Below are 14968 nucleotides of genomic sequence, written 5' to 3'. Positions count from 1 at the left end.
CCTCCTGTACACCAAGTCATTAACGCAGTTCTTGTGACCATGTACCGTGCCTATCAGGACGCCAATGGCTTGGTCCTATACTTTATACACCCTAAGCACACTGAAACACAGTGTAACACATAACACACTATCATGTATTATCAAGCAAAACTGGTTGCATTATGAAACAATAACAGTGGTCTATCATCAACTTTTCATTGAAGAGATTACACAAATTATTTGGTTCACACTGTTTCTTCATGTCACCACACAAGCAAACTGTAGTCTCGTTAGACGATGAAAACTGTGTACAATCATACTTCTACTACTCATGAAAAAAAATGGAAGCAACTTGGAGCATGAACATCAAAGCTGGATACTATTCAAATAAAATAAGGGGGGAGATGGTGGGGTGGGGTGAGCACAGCTATGAGCACAATGTTTTGTGCAGACATGATTCCAACCAGGTCACTGAAAACACCTGCTGTACCACAGACAGCAACACTTCAGCACTCAAAGACAAAGACAAGACATTTGTGAAGAAAAAAGCTGGTGTCGCTCTGATCTCCTGGTGGACAGTGTGTGTGTGCCACTCTGAACAGGCCAACTGTTAAGACAGGCAGAGGGTGTGGGTTCCTCTCCACACTGTCTGGCCCACGTTCAGTCAGTGTCCCCATGCACTGCCAACAGTCCGCAGCCAACCTCACGGCACAACACACCTGCTGCCGTCACCTGTCCACTGCCTCTCCATACAGCCCAGCATCACTGACTGACAGGCACAGGTCTTGTCACCATCATGGCCTTCCAAAAAACCAGCTTAAGCACCATCTTGTTTTAACTGAGCGCCAAGACATCCCATTGACATGGGGGTCATCAGTTGTTCATCAACACAGCCATGTAAACCATGGCAACACAGCCATGTTAACCATGGCAATATGGCCACACCAAACATGGCATCACAGCCCCATCAACCATAGCTACACAGCCATGTCAACCATAGCAACATAGCCACTTCAACCATAGCTACACAGCCACATCAACCATGGCAACAGGGCAAGAGAAACAGTCAGTACATCCAGCTTTATAGCACAGCTAAGGAAGGAAGACTATGTTGTCCTTGCTTGCTCACTCATCACGCTCACACACACACACACACACTCTCTCTATCTCTTCAGCTAAAGCACCATCAGGTTCAAAACATAGGAAAGCACAATTAAATTGCAGTCATATCATGATCTACAACATCCACTCTGCATGTTAACTATCTTCGCCTTTACAAGAACATACAAACATCAAATTACTCAAGTCTTGCTGCATGTATGACTCTATACAAGGAGAAAACAACTCACCAGAACATCGTATATCGAACATAGTTCTGACAGCACACAGAAATTTCAGTCCCTCCTCCTCAGGCTGCATCAGTTTTCATGGACAACATTATCACTTCACCATTTACACAGCTCAAAATATGCTTCACACACTGTGCACTGGGCAATGTCTGTACACAAACACACACGCTGTATACACCAATTATCTTTCCTCCACCTCCCCCTTTACTCTCAGTCTTGGAAACACAAACTCACTGTACAAGCCAAAATGATGTCTCTCTTATCATTCTCTCTCTCTCCAATCACTTCAATGGCAGCTAAATGTACTGTATGACGGTGGCAACCACCATGATCAAGCAGTGGTGTTTATCGACAGGCTACAAAAAAAAGACGGTGGCACAGAAATATGTGGAAGACAAGCACACACCCCTGTGGTCCCCTACGACAGCAAAGGGGGGCAGGGAAGGCAGCCTCACACACCACATCCCACTTGAATCACGGTGACACACACTCAATGACAACTCTTTGATATCAGCTGGGTAATAAAGTAATTATGCTACTTGGTCACTTTGTATGTAAGCCAAACACCGACCTGTGAAGGAAGGAAGCCTACTTATCAGCAGAGAACATGAACAGCAAATTATCCTCAGCTTCGGTAGAAAAACATACAATTGCACATGTCATTTGGCCTCAACACCTTGTTTCTATTCCTTATCATCGCATGCACACACACACACACACACACATGCATGCACACACTCACTCACCCACCCACCATTCAAATTTGTACATGCAATAACCTGTTTTTTTATGTATAAATATACTTCAACAAAGTAAAAGTCAACCAAGCAGGTAAAAACCAACCAAAGTAAATCTTTAACAACCAAAATATAAAATGCATGTAAACACTAACTGTAGAATAAAACTACTCTGTACAAAAATGCTTCCATTCCAACATTAAAGTCCATGTAAATGTGTCATAAAACACTGAAATCGGTGACCTGCACACGCACACACTCACACATTTTGTGTGCTTCCACCATCACTCATCATTTTACAGAGCCAGTTACTCTCCACAGTTCGTGCACACTTGCTGCACATTTCAGATCTTCAAAAATGGAACAAACAAAACCAGTGTGTTCACTGGTATACACAACACCATCCTCCCGCTCTCTCTCTCTCTCTCTCTCTCTCGCACACACCCACACACACATACATAAGATACTGGCAAGACCAAAAAAAAAGCACCGTCACACACACAAGCAGAAACACCATTTATCACTGTTATCATCATCATGGTGTCCTGGTGCCTGTCCCTGTTGTCCTACTGCACTGTTGTAGTACCACCACTGCACTGCTGTAGTACCACTGAACTGTTGGCAGTACCACTGCACTGTTGTAGTACCACTGAACTGTTGGCAGTACCACTGAACTGTTGGCAGTACCACTGCACTGTTGTAGTACCACTGAACTGTTGGCAGTACCACTGCACTGTTACAGTACCTAACAGACGGTGCGAGCCCAACAGACCCACCTCCATCTTGTCTTACCTTTCAGTACTGTCTGTCTTTGACACTGAAAACACAGATAAATTTGTGGTGACCAAAAATGTAATACATTCCAATACCAAGTTGACACTGTCTGTCCCAAGCACTGACACTGTCCTCCACACTGACACTGTCCTCCACACTGACACGGTCTCACTCTGGCCTCCAGCACTCGGTCAACACAGTTCTCACTGTGCACAGAGATGCCAACCCCTGTCAAGTGTTTGCAGGAACAATCAGGAAATTTGGAAGGAAAATTTTGAATTTGGTAGGAACACTCTGACTCCGAGCCACATCAGCAAACGTACATAGCTTAATCCACCGGGCACTGACACTGTTTGACTGAGGCACAACTTGATTTAACTAAGTTCTCTCTCATTCGGCAAACGATTAAGCTGATTGGTCCAGTCAATGCTGTTCCAATGTAAACACGCACATGATTGGCTGAACATCATCACGTGAGACCAAGGTTAGAAGTGACTGCCCTGGCCTTGTGATCGAAAGGTCTATGGTGTCTAGGTAATGTTACGACAGGAAAGCATGCGACCATGCTATGTAGTCGAAAATGAACTTGTCAGAAATTTTGACATTGGCATAACGTCGGAACAAACTGTGATTGAGCGTAACAAAATACGGTGAAATCATAACAGTTGGCACCTCTGTTTGCACCCAGGGTGATGATTAGCATTAATATTTCTTCTCTTTCCAAAGTATATTTTTTTGTCTGTTTGCTATTGTTATTTTTTTTATAATTTTGTGTCGGAACTTGTGTATGATGCAGGGACATATGGGTTTAATAAAGCACAGAACAGGAGAATGTGATATAGAGAAACAAGGACAGGACATCCCCACAGCAACACCGACATCACAAATCATCACACACACACACACACACACACACACACACACACACACACAGAGTAACATATAACGGATGGTATAACGAAGCACACCAAAGACAAGAAAATGAAGTACAAACAGGACAAGACAAGAATGTCCCAGTATAGCTGAACTGGGCAGGCTGCAGTGATTGTCAATGTGAAGTCATGTGGGTTCAGAGGACACAACTCAAAACAGGTCAGAGGACACACACACACACACACACACACACACACACGCCCTAACAAATAACGTCAGAGACACCTGTAGGATGTCCATGTCCATACTGACTGACATGTAGACAAAGGAAACGGAACAGGAGCGGCAGCAGTGTAGTGAGGGAGGGAGGAGGTGGGCAGGGAGAAACAGACATCATTATCATTATTGTCAGTGTTGCTTACACTATTTCATACCATTATCATTATCTGTTGCTCAAAGTTACAGCCCAGCTCCCCACACAGGGCCATAACAGGGCTGGAAGCACAGTAAGTACTGACTGAGCAGAATGGATATGTCAGGGAGAGGGGCAGCACAGAAGGGAGGGAGGGACAGGAGGGACCATGGGCAGACATGGCAGCAGACTAGAGACGGTCTGCAGAATAGACTGGAAATAAGTTCAGTCAGGGGAAAGGGGTAACTGCAGGAGGTTCAGCTTCCTGGATGTGAAACAGACGAAGGCTTAGCTATGCCACCCGCTCCTCCCGCCCTTCCTCACCACAGGTAAAAACACTATGACCTGTGCAGTATGGCTGGCCCCTCCCAACAGGCACAGAGTATTAAAGCGTTGGACTTTCAATCTGTGAGTCTTGGGTCATGACACCTGACTGGTTAAGGGTGGAGATTTATCTCCTGTCTCCCAGGTTAACAGATGTGCAGACCTGCTAGTGTCTGAACCTCATCAGTGTATGAAGATCAAATGCACACAGATCCTGTGATCCACGTCAGTGTTTGGATTATGGAAACAACATACTCTGCATGCAAAACCTCCCAAAAACGGAATATGGCTGCTTATACTGTAGACTAAAAACGGCCATGCACATAAAATCCCACTCATACACATGAGCAAACATGGGAACAGCAGCCCATGAAGGCAACAGAAAAAGAAGAACCCTAATGCCCCTACTCTCCCCCTTCCCAGTGCAGAGGAGCAATCCTAGAGTATGGGTAGGTAGTGTGCTGACAGCAGTCAGGTTGTGGTGATGTTGGGATGCCCAGACACCCCAACAGAGACCCAAACATTGGTCACCAGGGAGACAGTGCAGTGTGGTCAGTGCTACAGAATGTAACAGCCCTATTCAGCAAACAATGCCTCACTCCACATCAGGCAAGAAGTTTAATCCCCCCCCCCCTGCCCCCCCTACACACACACACAGGCATCAGTGGTGGCAGACATGCCTGTCCTACTGAAGGAACCAGGACCAAGTCACTGTAACTGTGCAAGCCTTCAGTGCACACTAAGGAGTTGTGACAAAATTAAAACTGCAACACCACATCCAGACAAAAATTTGGACAGCACTGCACTTTGATGGTGTACTGCCAACAACTCATGGCATTAGTTTCACTCTGAAGTCTATCTCCCACCCCCCCTCACAAAATGAAATAAAATAAATGACCTTGCTCCCAGCTGAAGCAGACAGCCATCCAACCCATGCAGAAGATGAAGACCAGCTGTAGCCAAAAAAAAGCATGATTCCCAGCCATGAACACACACTCATTACGTGATGAACACAGATGGGACGAGAAGGCCCACTTCACTCGCAGCGTATGGTTAATGATTGTCATGTCGTGTCCGCTCCAGTGATGCTCTCTGCACACTCCCCTGCAGCAAGGGGAAAGACTCAATGTCACTCCTTCAGCAAACAGAGACTGGACACACATCTTGGTTACCTCTGTGGGCATCAACAGTCTGACATACATACACATGGGTCTGAGAATTCCTTGATTGTGTTCACACACACGCACACACACACACACACACACACACACACACACACAGATACATGGAATCTGATATAAAAGAATTAGGATGAGCACAGATAGCACAGAATTCTAATCACTGAATCAGTGAATGTTCCATTTGGACTAATGCTTTGTTAGGTCCCAATTAAACCCCTCTCCCATCCCTATAACTTCCTTGGTAGTTACACACTTTCACACACACACATACACACTTTCACTCACACACACACACACACACACACACACCCTGCATGTGCTAAAAATAAACCTGCCAACACTGACCAATAATACTGTGTGGAGTGACCAGTCACAACTGACACCAATCAATCAGCCAGACAGGACCCAAAGAGACCTGAACACACACACACACACACCACACACCACACACACACACACCACACACACACACACACCACACACACACACACACACCACACACACACACACACACCACACACACACACCACACACACACACACACCACACACACGCACACCCTGCAAAACACCAATAACTGTACACGTGGGACAAAACCAGCATGGACATCCTCACACTGGCTAACAGTTTTAAGTTGCACAGAGCACTGTCAAGATGACACACAACCCTAACATCCCCAGTTCCCAATTTAGAGGTCACGCAACCCCATGTGAATCATTCCAAACACACACACACACACACAGAGTATGGCCACGTCAAAGTCCCCATCACGAGAGAGGTACACACATCAGGGCTACAGGTGTGGTTGAGCACAGCCAGCTGACACACAGCACCCCCAAACAAGACATCAGCACCAGCATCCTCCACTATCCGGCTGGCATGGTTAAGTACAGAGGCCGACCAGTCCCTCACAGGTATGGTGGTGTGTGTAGTGTCACTTCACTGAGGGATGACACCTTCTCTCCCCCCCCCCCTACCCCACCCTCAAGTCCTTACACTCCACCATGGACACCACCACTGTAGCTGACCACTTCCCATTGCCCTGGTTCTGGCCTGGCTTCACCATCACATCATGAACTGATCTACACCTGCCTGCTTTCTGCACACTGTCTAAGGCCCTGCTGTGAGGAGTGGGGGCACGTGTCAGCATTTTGCATTTCAATGCTCTCAGAGGACATGAAATCCACTTCTTGCCTTCCCTTGCCTTGCCTTGCCTAGCTCCATCCCCTTTCACTTTGCCTGCCCCCTTCTCTTCTTGATGTGAGAAAGTGATGAATTGACAGTTGACACACATAGTCAATGCCACCCCTTTCATTGCTCCAAACTGGTGTTCAGTGTGAGGCAGTCTATTATGTCTAGGGCCCTACACCTGTCTCTCCAACACCTGTCCACTCTCCCCCCACCACACCCTGTCAACCAGCCCATCCCCCAACACCTGTCAAATGTCCCCGTTCCCCTACACCGGTCAGATCTCTCTTCACCCAACATGTCAGCCCCCTACACCTGTCAACCCCCACACGTCAGCCCCCCACCCCCCTCACCCCATCCTTCTATACTGTCAGTCGCTACCAGCCAGGCCATGAGAGGCAGGGCAAGATGAAGTGATGACTGATACCCTCAGAGCAGTACACGATGGTGGTGGAGCTATGTGGTGCCAGTGTCTGCACACACACCTCAGTCTGGGACAGCAACCACAAGTCAGCGAGGTCAGGGGAGCAAACCTGTCCCTCCTTTTCTGGGGGGGTTCTTTGTGCACGCAGCCTGCCCCCCCCCCCCCCCTGTCTTTCTCTCTCTCCCTCTCACAGCAAGGTCTTCCCCACAACACCTCCTGTCTCCACAAGGTAGGACAGAAGAGCCAGCACCACACACACAACATGATGGCTCCAGTCCTCACAGGCAGGGATGTAGGCAGACACTGTGACGGCAGTAGTAAGCACACTGCCTCAGGCGATATGTCCCCCAGAACAGCGTACTCTAACTCCATGACAGCGCTGAGCACACCAACACCTCAAATGAAACGTCCCAGAGCAGTGTAGAAGTCTTGCAGGCAGACGAGCAGCTGTGCAAACTTGGGCCGCTCGTCAGGCGACATGGCCCAGCAACACGCCATCACTGCAAACCTGCACACAGTCACCACCACACACCCTGTCACTATGGTATATGCCACATATGCTTGACACTACTGTGACTGTCCCTGCCTCAGCCTTATCTGCCTGCCAGCCTCAGCCTGCCTCCAAGAAACAGCAAGAAACCATGAGTTGTAGTAAAAAAAAAATAAATAATAAAAGATGAAAAATAAAAAGCCCTTCAGACATAAATGGAACCCGATCATAACTAAATTCTAACTGTTTAACCAACAAAGGATGCTGATTAGATATGCAGATTATAAATTTAGTGCATGAATGGCTTTCAGCCAACATTTTGAAAAATGGGAAAAATTTTAAGATGAGACGAGCATCAAACACCCCTGACCCTATTACATTCAGTCTGTTGACTTGTGCTTGTGACATCAGCAAAATCTGGCACTGACATGGTTTCTACACCCGTCATCTTCATCACTATCACAGCTATTTTCATTTTCTTGAGGTGGAAAAGAGTCATCAGACTCCCTGTCAGCAGACAAAGAATCTCCTCAGTCAACAAAGGTTGCTTTTGAGACATTTTTACATTGAAATTTTACCAAACTGCGCACAAAAAGCGTTCAGTTTCCGAAACAGAAACAATACTAACAAGGGCAGTTACTCAACTGCAGGCAAATGTGTTTACACTTAAAGTAAAAGTGACTTTTGTACTTTAAACTGATGATACAAGTTGATTTGTATCTTGGCTGTGCACAATGCTGACAGAATATGATCACGCACATATTTTGTCATATAAGTGCTAACACACAAGTGCACACACATGCACTCAAGCATGTATGCATGCAAGCACACACACAAATTCAAACATACACATACGCACAAACTCAAACACACACACAAATTCAAACACATGCACAATCATACTCAAACACACACACACACAGGCCACCGCCAGGGCCCCTCACTCACAGTTCATCAGGACAGTTGTGGGGCTGGGCTATCCGGTACCCTTCCTGCAGGTAAGCGGCCATCTCAAAGGGGTCAATGTCTGCATAGGGCTGCTGCCCCAGGGTCATCAGCTCCCACAGCGTCACCCCAAAAGCCCACTGCAACACACACATGGATTGTCACAACACTGGTACAACTATTCCCACACCATCACCCCAAACACTCTCTGTAAGACACACACATAGTTGCTGCATTGATATCTATAACTATTCCCACGGTATCACCCCAAAAGCCCACTGCAACACACACATGGATTGTCACAACACTGGTACAACTATTCCCACCCCATCACCCCAAACACTCTCTGTAAGACACACACATAGTTGCTGCATTGATATCTATAACTATTCCCACGGTATCACCCCAAAAGCCCACTGCAACACACACATGGATCGTCACAACACTGGTACAACTATTCCCACCCCATCACCCCAAACACTCTCTGTAAGACACACACATAGTTGCTGCATTGATATCTATAACTATTCCCACAGCGTCACCCCAAACACTCTCTGCAACACACACATGTAGTTGCTGCACTGATATTTATAACTATTCCCACGGTATCACCCCAAACACTCACCGAAGCACATACTTGTATCATCACATTGACACAACTATTCCCACAGTGTCACCCAAAAGCCCACTGCAACACACACACGTGTTGTCACTATAATGATACAACTATTCCCACAGCGTCAACCCTAACACCCACTGCAACACACATATGTTGTTCCTACAATAATACAACTGTTCCTACAGCATTACCCCCAAAAGCCCACTTCAACACACATATATATCGTCACTACAATGATACAACTATCCGTACAATGTCACCCCTAACACCCACTGCAACACATGTTGTCACTAGAATGCTACAACTATTCCTACAGCATCACCCCAAAAGCCCACTGCAACACACATTGATACAACTATTCCCACAGTGTCAGTGTTGTCAATATAATGATACAACTTTTTTTCTTTTTGTTTTTTCTTTTTCTCAAGGCCTGACTAAGCGCGTTGGATTGTGCTGCTGGTCAGGCATCTGCTTCGCTGATGTAGTGTCGCGTATATGGATTTGTCTGAACGCAGTGATGCCTCCTTCAGCTGCTGATACTAATAGTGATACAACTATTCCCACAGCATCACCCCTAACACCCACTGCAACACACACACGTATCACACACTGCAACACACACATGTATCACACACTGCAACACACACTGCAACACACACATGTATCACACACTGCAACACCCACTGCAACACACACACGTATCACCCACTGCAGCACCCACTGCAACACACACACGTATCACCCACTGCAACACACACTGCAACACACACACGTATCGTCACTACATTGATACAACTATTCCCAGAGCGCGACCCCAAACACCCACTGCAACACACACACATATTGTCACTACATTGATACAACTATTCCCAGAGCGTGACCCCAAACACCCACTGCAACACACACATGTATCACCCACTGCAACACACACATGTATCACCCACTGCAACACACACATGTATCACACACTGCAACACCCACTGCAACACACACATGTATCACACACTGCAACACCCACTGCAACACACACATGTATCACCCACTGCAACACACATGTATCACCCACTACAACACACTGCAACACACACATGTATCACCCACTGCAACACCCACTGCAACACACACATGTATCACCCACTGCAACACCCACTGCAACACACACTGCAACACACACATGTATCACACACTGCAACACCCACTGCAACACACACATGTATTGTTGCTACAATCCCCCCGAAAATGGAGTATGACTGCCTGCATGGCAGGGGCAAAAACAATCATACACATAAAAGCCTACTCGTGCAGAGGAGTGAAGAGTCGCAACCAACGAATGAAGAAGAAGAAGAAGAAGATTGCTACAATGATACAACTATTCCCACAGCATCACCACAAAAGCCCACCGCAACACATATGTGTATACATGAGTGAATAATCACATACCTACACACACACACACACACACACACAAGGAGTGAGGAGACTGACCACATCACTGGCCGGGGAGAAGCACTTGTTGACCAGTGCCTCCACAGACATCCATTTGACGGGCCGGTTCTCGTTGTCACCCAGGCAGTTGTAGTCCCCAGAGAACAGGTCGCGGGACAGCGAGTTGTCTGTCACCTGCACCTGCAGCCCTTGGTCCACCCTGAACACATACACACACATGTACACACACACACACACATGTATACACACACATGTATACACACACACATACACACACATATACACACACACATACACACACACATACACACACACACATACACACACATGTACACACACACACATACACACACACATGTACACACACAAATGCGCACACACACACACATGAATGCACATACATATGCACGCATACATACACTCACACACACACATTTTCCACCTAATATCATCAAAAGCTGGAAGCTGTATAATCAAATACTAAAAGTGCATGTGCATAGACATGCACATGTCGCACACACACACACACACACATGTGACATACACAAACACACACACACTGTCATGCAAGCATACTGATATCTTATCAAGCAAGCAAGCACGCACACACACGCACACACACACACACACACACACACACACACACACACCTGTCATGCACACATACTGATATCTCATCAATCAAACTCAAACCCAGTAAGACTTCTCACTGTACACAAACTGAAAAACAAACTCTGACACTGTGTGTGTCGTAAAGACAGGCTGCACACACCACACAGAAACCCTCTGTGTCAACAGTGGTTCACTGGATCTGTCTTCCCCCACCCCACCAAACTGTCGGACCACCCCCAAGACTGCATGGTGTGCCAGTTGATATCCTGCATCTATCTCCAAGTCTACCTGCTTCCTTCTCCCCCGAATTATTCTCTTACCACTGCATGGGAAATGGGACAGCTGCACCCTTAGGGTGGGTCGCAAACTAAGGAGGTGCTACATTTGCTTAGCGGTAAGAATTTCACAAACTCTACTGCAAACACATAGCAAAATATGTGTTATGCTACGCATATGTTGCATCCACTAAAATTGCTTGTGCAGTCCATCCCAGACCTGGATACCTGCATGGTCATTCTCAGGTAGTGAGGTACCTATGACGGAAGTGGTCCTTCTCACCAACAATCACCATTCCCACACCACCTCCTTCCCAACCAAGACTTCCCTCCTCACCCCCACACTCCATTACTCTCAACACCATCACTGCTATAGACCAGTACATCACACTTCTCCACAGCATTCTTCCAACCAGCAACGGACTCCTTACATGTCCCCTGAGGGTGTGCACACCATGTGGGGTAAAGACCTCTCAGTGATACTTACACACAGTTGCGTGTGGCAATGTCCCTGTGAATGATTTTCTTCCGGTGCAGAAACTGAACACCGCGGATGATCTGTATTGCCATGTACACCAGCTGCTGGGTGTTCAGCGTCTGTAACATCGTCCATGTATCTCTCCATACATCACGTCAGTACATCTCTCCATACATCACATCAATACATCTCTCCACACATGTATATACATTTCTCCATACATCGTGTCAGTACATCTCTCCATACATCACGTCAGTACATCTCTTCACACACCATGTCAGTACATCTCTCCACACATGTATACACATCTCTCCATACATCGTGTCAGTACATCTCTCCACACATGTATACACATCTCTCCATACATCGTGTCAGTACATCTCTCCATACATCGTGTCAGTACATATCTCCATACATCATGTCAGTACATCTCTCCACACATCATGTCAGTACATCTCTCCACAGATTGTATCAGTACATCTCTCCATAGATTGTGTCAGTACACCTCTCCATACATCAGGTCAGTTCATCTCTCCTTACATCAGTCTGCACATTTCTCCATACATCATGTCAATACATCTCTCCATACATCATGTCAATACATCTCTCCACACATGTCAATATATCTCTCCACACATCATGTCAGTACATCTCTCCACACATCATGTCAGTACATCTCTCCACACACATCATGTCAGTACATATCTCCATACATCATGTCAGTACATATTTCCACACATCATGTCAGTACATATCTCCATACATCATGTCAGTACATATCTCCACACATCATGTCAGTACATATCTCCACACACCATGTCAGTACATATCTTCACACATCATGTCAGTACATCTCTGAATCTCTCCACACATCATGTCAGTACATATCTCCACACATCATGTCAGTACATATCTCCACACATCATGTCAGTACATATCTCCATACATCATGTCAGTACATATCTCCATACATCAGTCTGCACATCTCTCCATACATCATGTCAGTACATCTCTCTAAACATGTCAATACATCTCTCCATATATCACATCAATACATCGCTCCATACATCATGTATATACATCTCTCCACACACCATGTCAGTACATCTCTCCATACATCATGCCAGTACATCTCTCCACACATCATGACAGTTCATCTCTCCATACATAATGTCAATACATCTCTCCATACGTCATGTCACTGCATTAGTGCATATCTCTCCATACATCACGTCAGTTCATCTGTCCATACATCAAGTCAGTGTATTCAGTCTGCACATCTCTCCATACATCACGTCAGTATATCTGTCCGTACATCAAGTCAGTGTATTCAGTCTGCACATCTCTCCATACATCACATCAGTTCGTCTGTCCATACATCAAGTCAGTGTATTCAGTCTGCACATCTCTCCATACATCACATCAGTTCGTCTGTCCATACATCAAGTCAGTGTATTCAGTCTGCACATCTCTCCATACATCACGTCAGTATATCTGTGCGTACATCAAGTCAGTGTATTCAGTCTGCACATCTCTCCATACATCATGTCAGTCCATCAGTCTGCACATCTCTCCACACATCATACACAACACACGCATCACACAACACGAAACTCACGAACTTGCACACACACACACACACACACTCACACATACGTACAAACATTCACACTACCTAACACTTACATAGCGTGAACCACACTCGGACATGCGACACTTCTGCAGGAACTTTTTCATGTTGCCCTCATGGGTGAGTGGGTAGAGCACCATGGGTGGGTTGGAGCTGTCCTCCTCTGTGCAGGCTGCCAGGAGGGGGTACACGTTGGGGTGGGCCATCCCCTTCAGCACCAGAGACTCCGTCAGGAACAGCGACACCTGGTCTGGACGGGCTTGGTCTGAATTAAGAGAAAGTACCAATAACAATGATAATATCCAACAACAACAACAACAACAATAATAATAATAATAATAATAATAATAATAATAAAATCATGGATCTCAGGGACATGAGGGACAAGACTGGGAGGCATAACTTGGTGCACATGTACTGAAAGACTAGATCAAGGTAGGGGGTGTAAGTTATGCACATCTACTAAAATAATAAATTATGAGAGGGAGGTATACACTGATGCACATTTCTTGAAAGAAAAAGTTAATAAAAGACTGGGAGGCATAACTCGGTGCACATGTACTGAAAGACAGGATCAGTTTAAAATAGGAAGGTACAACTCGCTGAACATGTACTGAAAGACTAGATTAAGAGATGGAGGAGGTATAACTGGAACCTTACCTGTGACCGTCTTCACCATCACCTGCTGTTCTCGACTCTCTTTGTCCTCGTCCTCCCACAACACTGTGCCGTGGTAGATGCGACCAAAGGTCCCTGTCATGCGACACACAAACCACATCTCACCATCCTCTGTCACACTCTGCTCCACACTACAGCATCAGATTATCATATGTCTGTCACAGCGTGGACTGCAACTTACACACACACACACACACACACACACACACCAACAAGCAGCACACGCAGAAACACGCCAACAAGCAAGATACTTGTAAATTCAAACAAGAATGCCCAACTATACAAATGTCTTTTTTCAATTCACACCAGATGAACCACAAACATTGTGACACCAGATGAGCCAAACAAACACACACCAGATGAACCACACAGACACACCAGATGAACCACACAGACACACAGATGAACCACACAGACATACCAGATGAACCACACAGATACACCAGATGAACCACACATATGCCAGATTTAACACACAGACACACACACACACACCCGATGGACCACACATATACCAATGAACCACACAGACACACCAGATTTATCACACAAAC

At 46.0% G+C, this 14968-nt stretch overlaps 1 protein-coding gene across 5 annotated transcripts in view; it reads right to left on the bottom strand.

Annotated features, from left to right (window-relative positions):
- Window positions 1–7186: 7186 nt before the first annotated feature.
- LOC143288925 (tyrosine-protein kinase RYK-like) overlaps window positions 7187–14968 on the bottom strand; it is a 101875-nt gene continuing 94093 nt past the window's right edge. For all 5 annotated transcript variants that reach the window (XM_076597598.1, XM_076597601.1, XM_076597602.1 and 2 more), the window contains exons 9-14: window positions 14397–14489; window positions 13793–14001; window positions 12116–12225; window positions 10781–10940; window positions 8680–8816; window positions 7187–7749 (exon numbers count right to left, since the gene is read on the bottom strand). In XM_076597598.1, the coding sequence (XP_076453713.1) occupies window positions 7638–7749; window positions 8680–8816; window positions 10781–10940; window positions 12116–12225; window positions 13793–14001; window positions 14397–14489 (821 nt within the window). In that variant the 3' untranslated portion in view covers window positions 7187–7637. The remainder of the gene's footprint in view (window positions 7750–8679; window positions 8817–10780; window positions 10941–12115; window positions 12226–13792; window positions 14002–14396; window positions 14490–14968) is intronic.

Source organism: Babylonia areolata, chromosome 13 (assembly GCF_041734735.1).
Source record: "Babylonia areolata isolate BAREFJ2019XMU chromosome 13, ASM4173473v1, whole genome shotgun sequence".
Taxonomy (NCBI): domain Eukaryota; kingdom Metazoa; phylum Mollusca; class Gastropoda; order Neogastropoda; family Buccinidae; genus Babylonia; species Babylonia areolata.
Note: the sequence above shows the minus strand (reverse complement) of the source record. Positions and strands in the feature narration are given on the sequence as shown.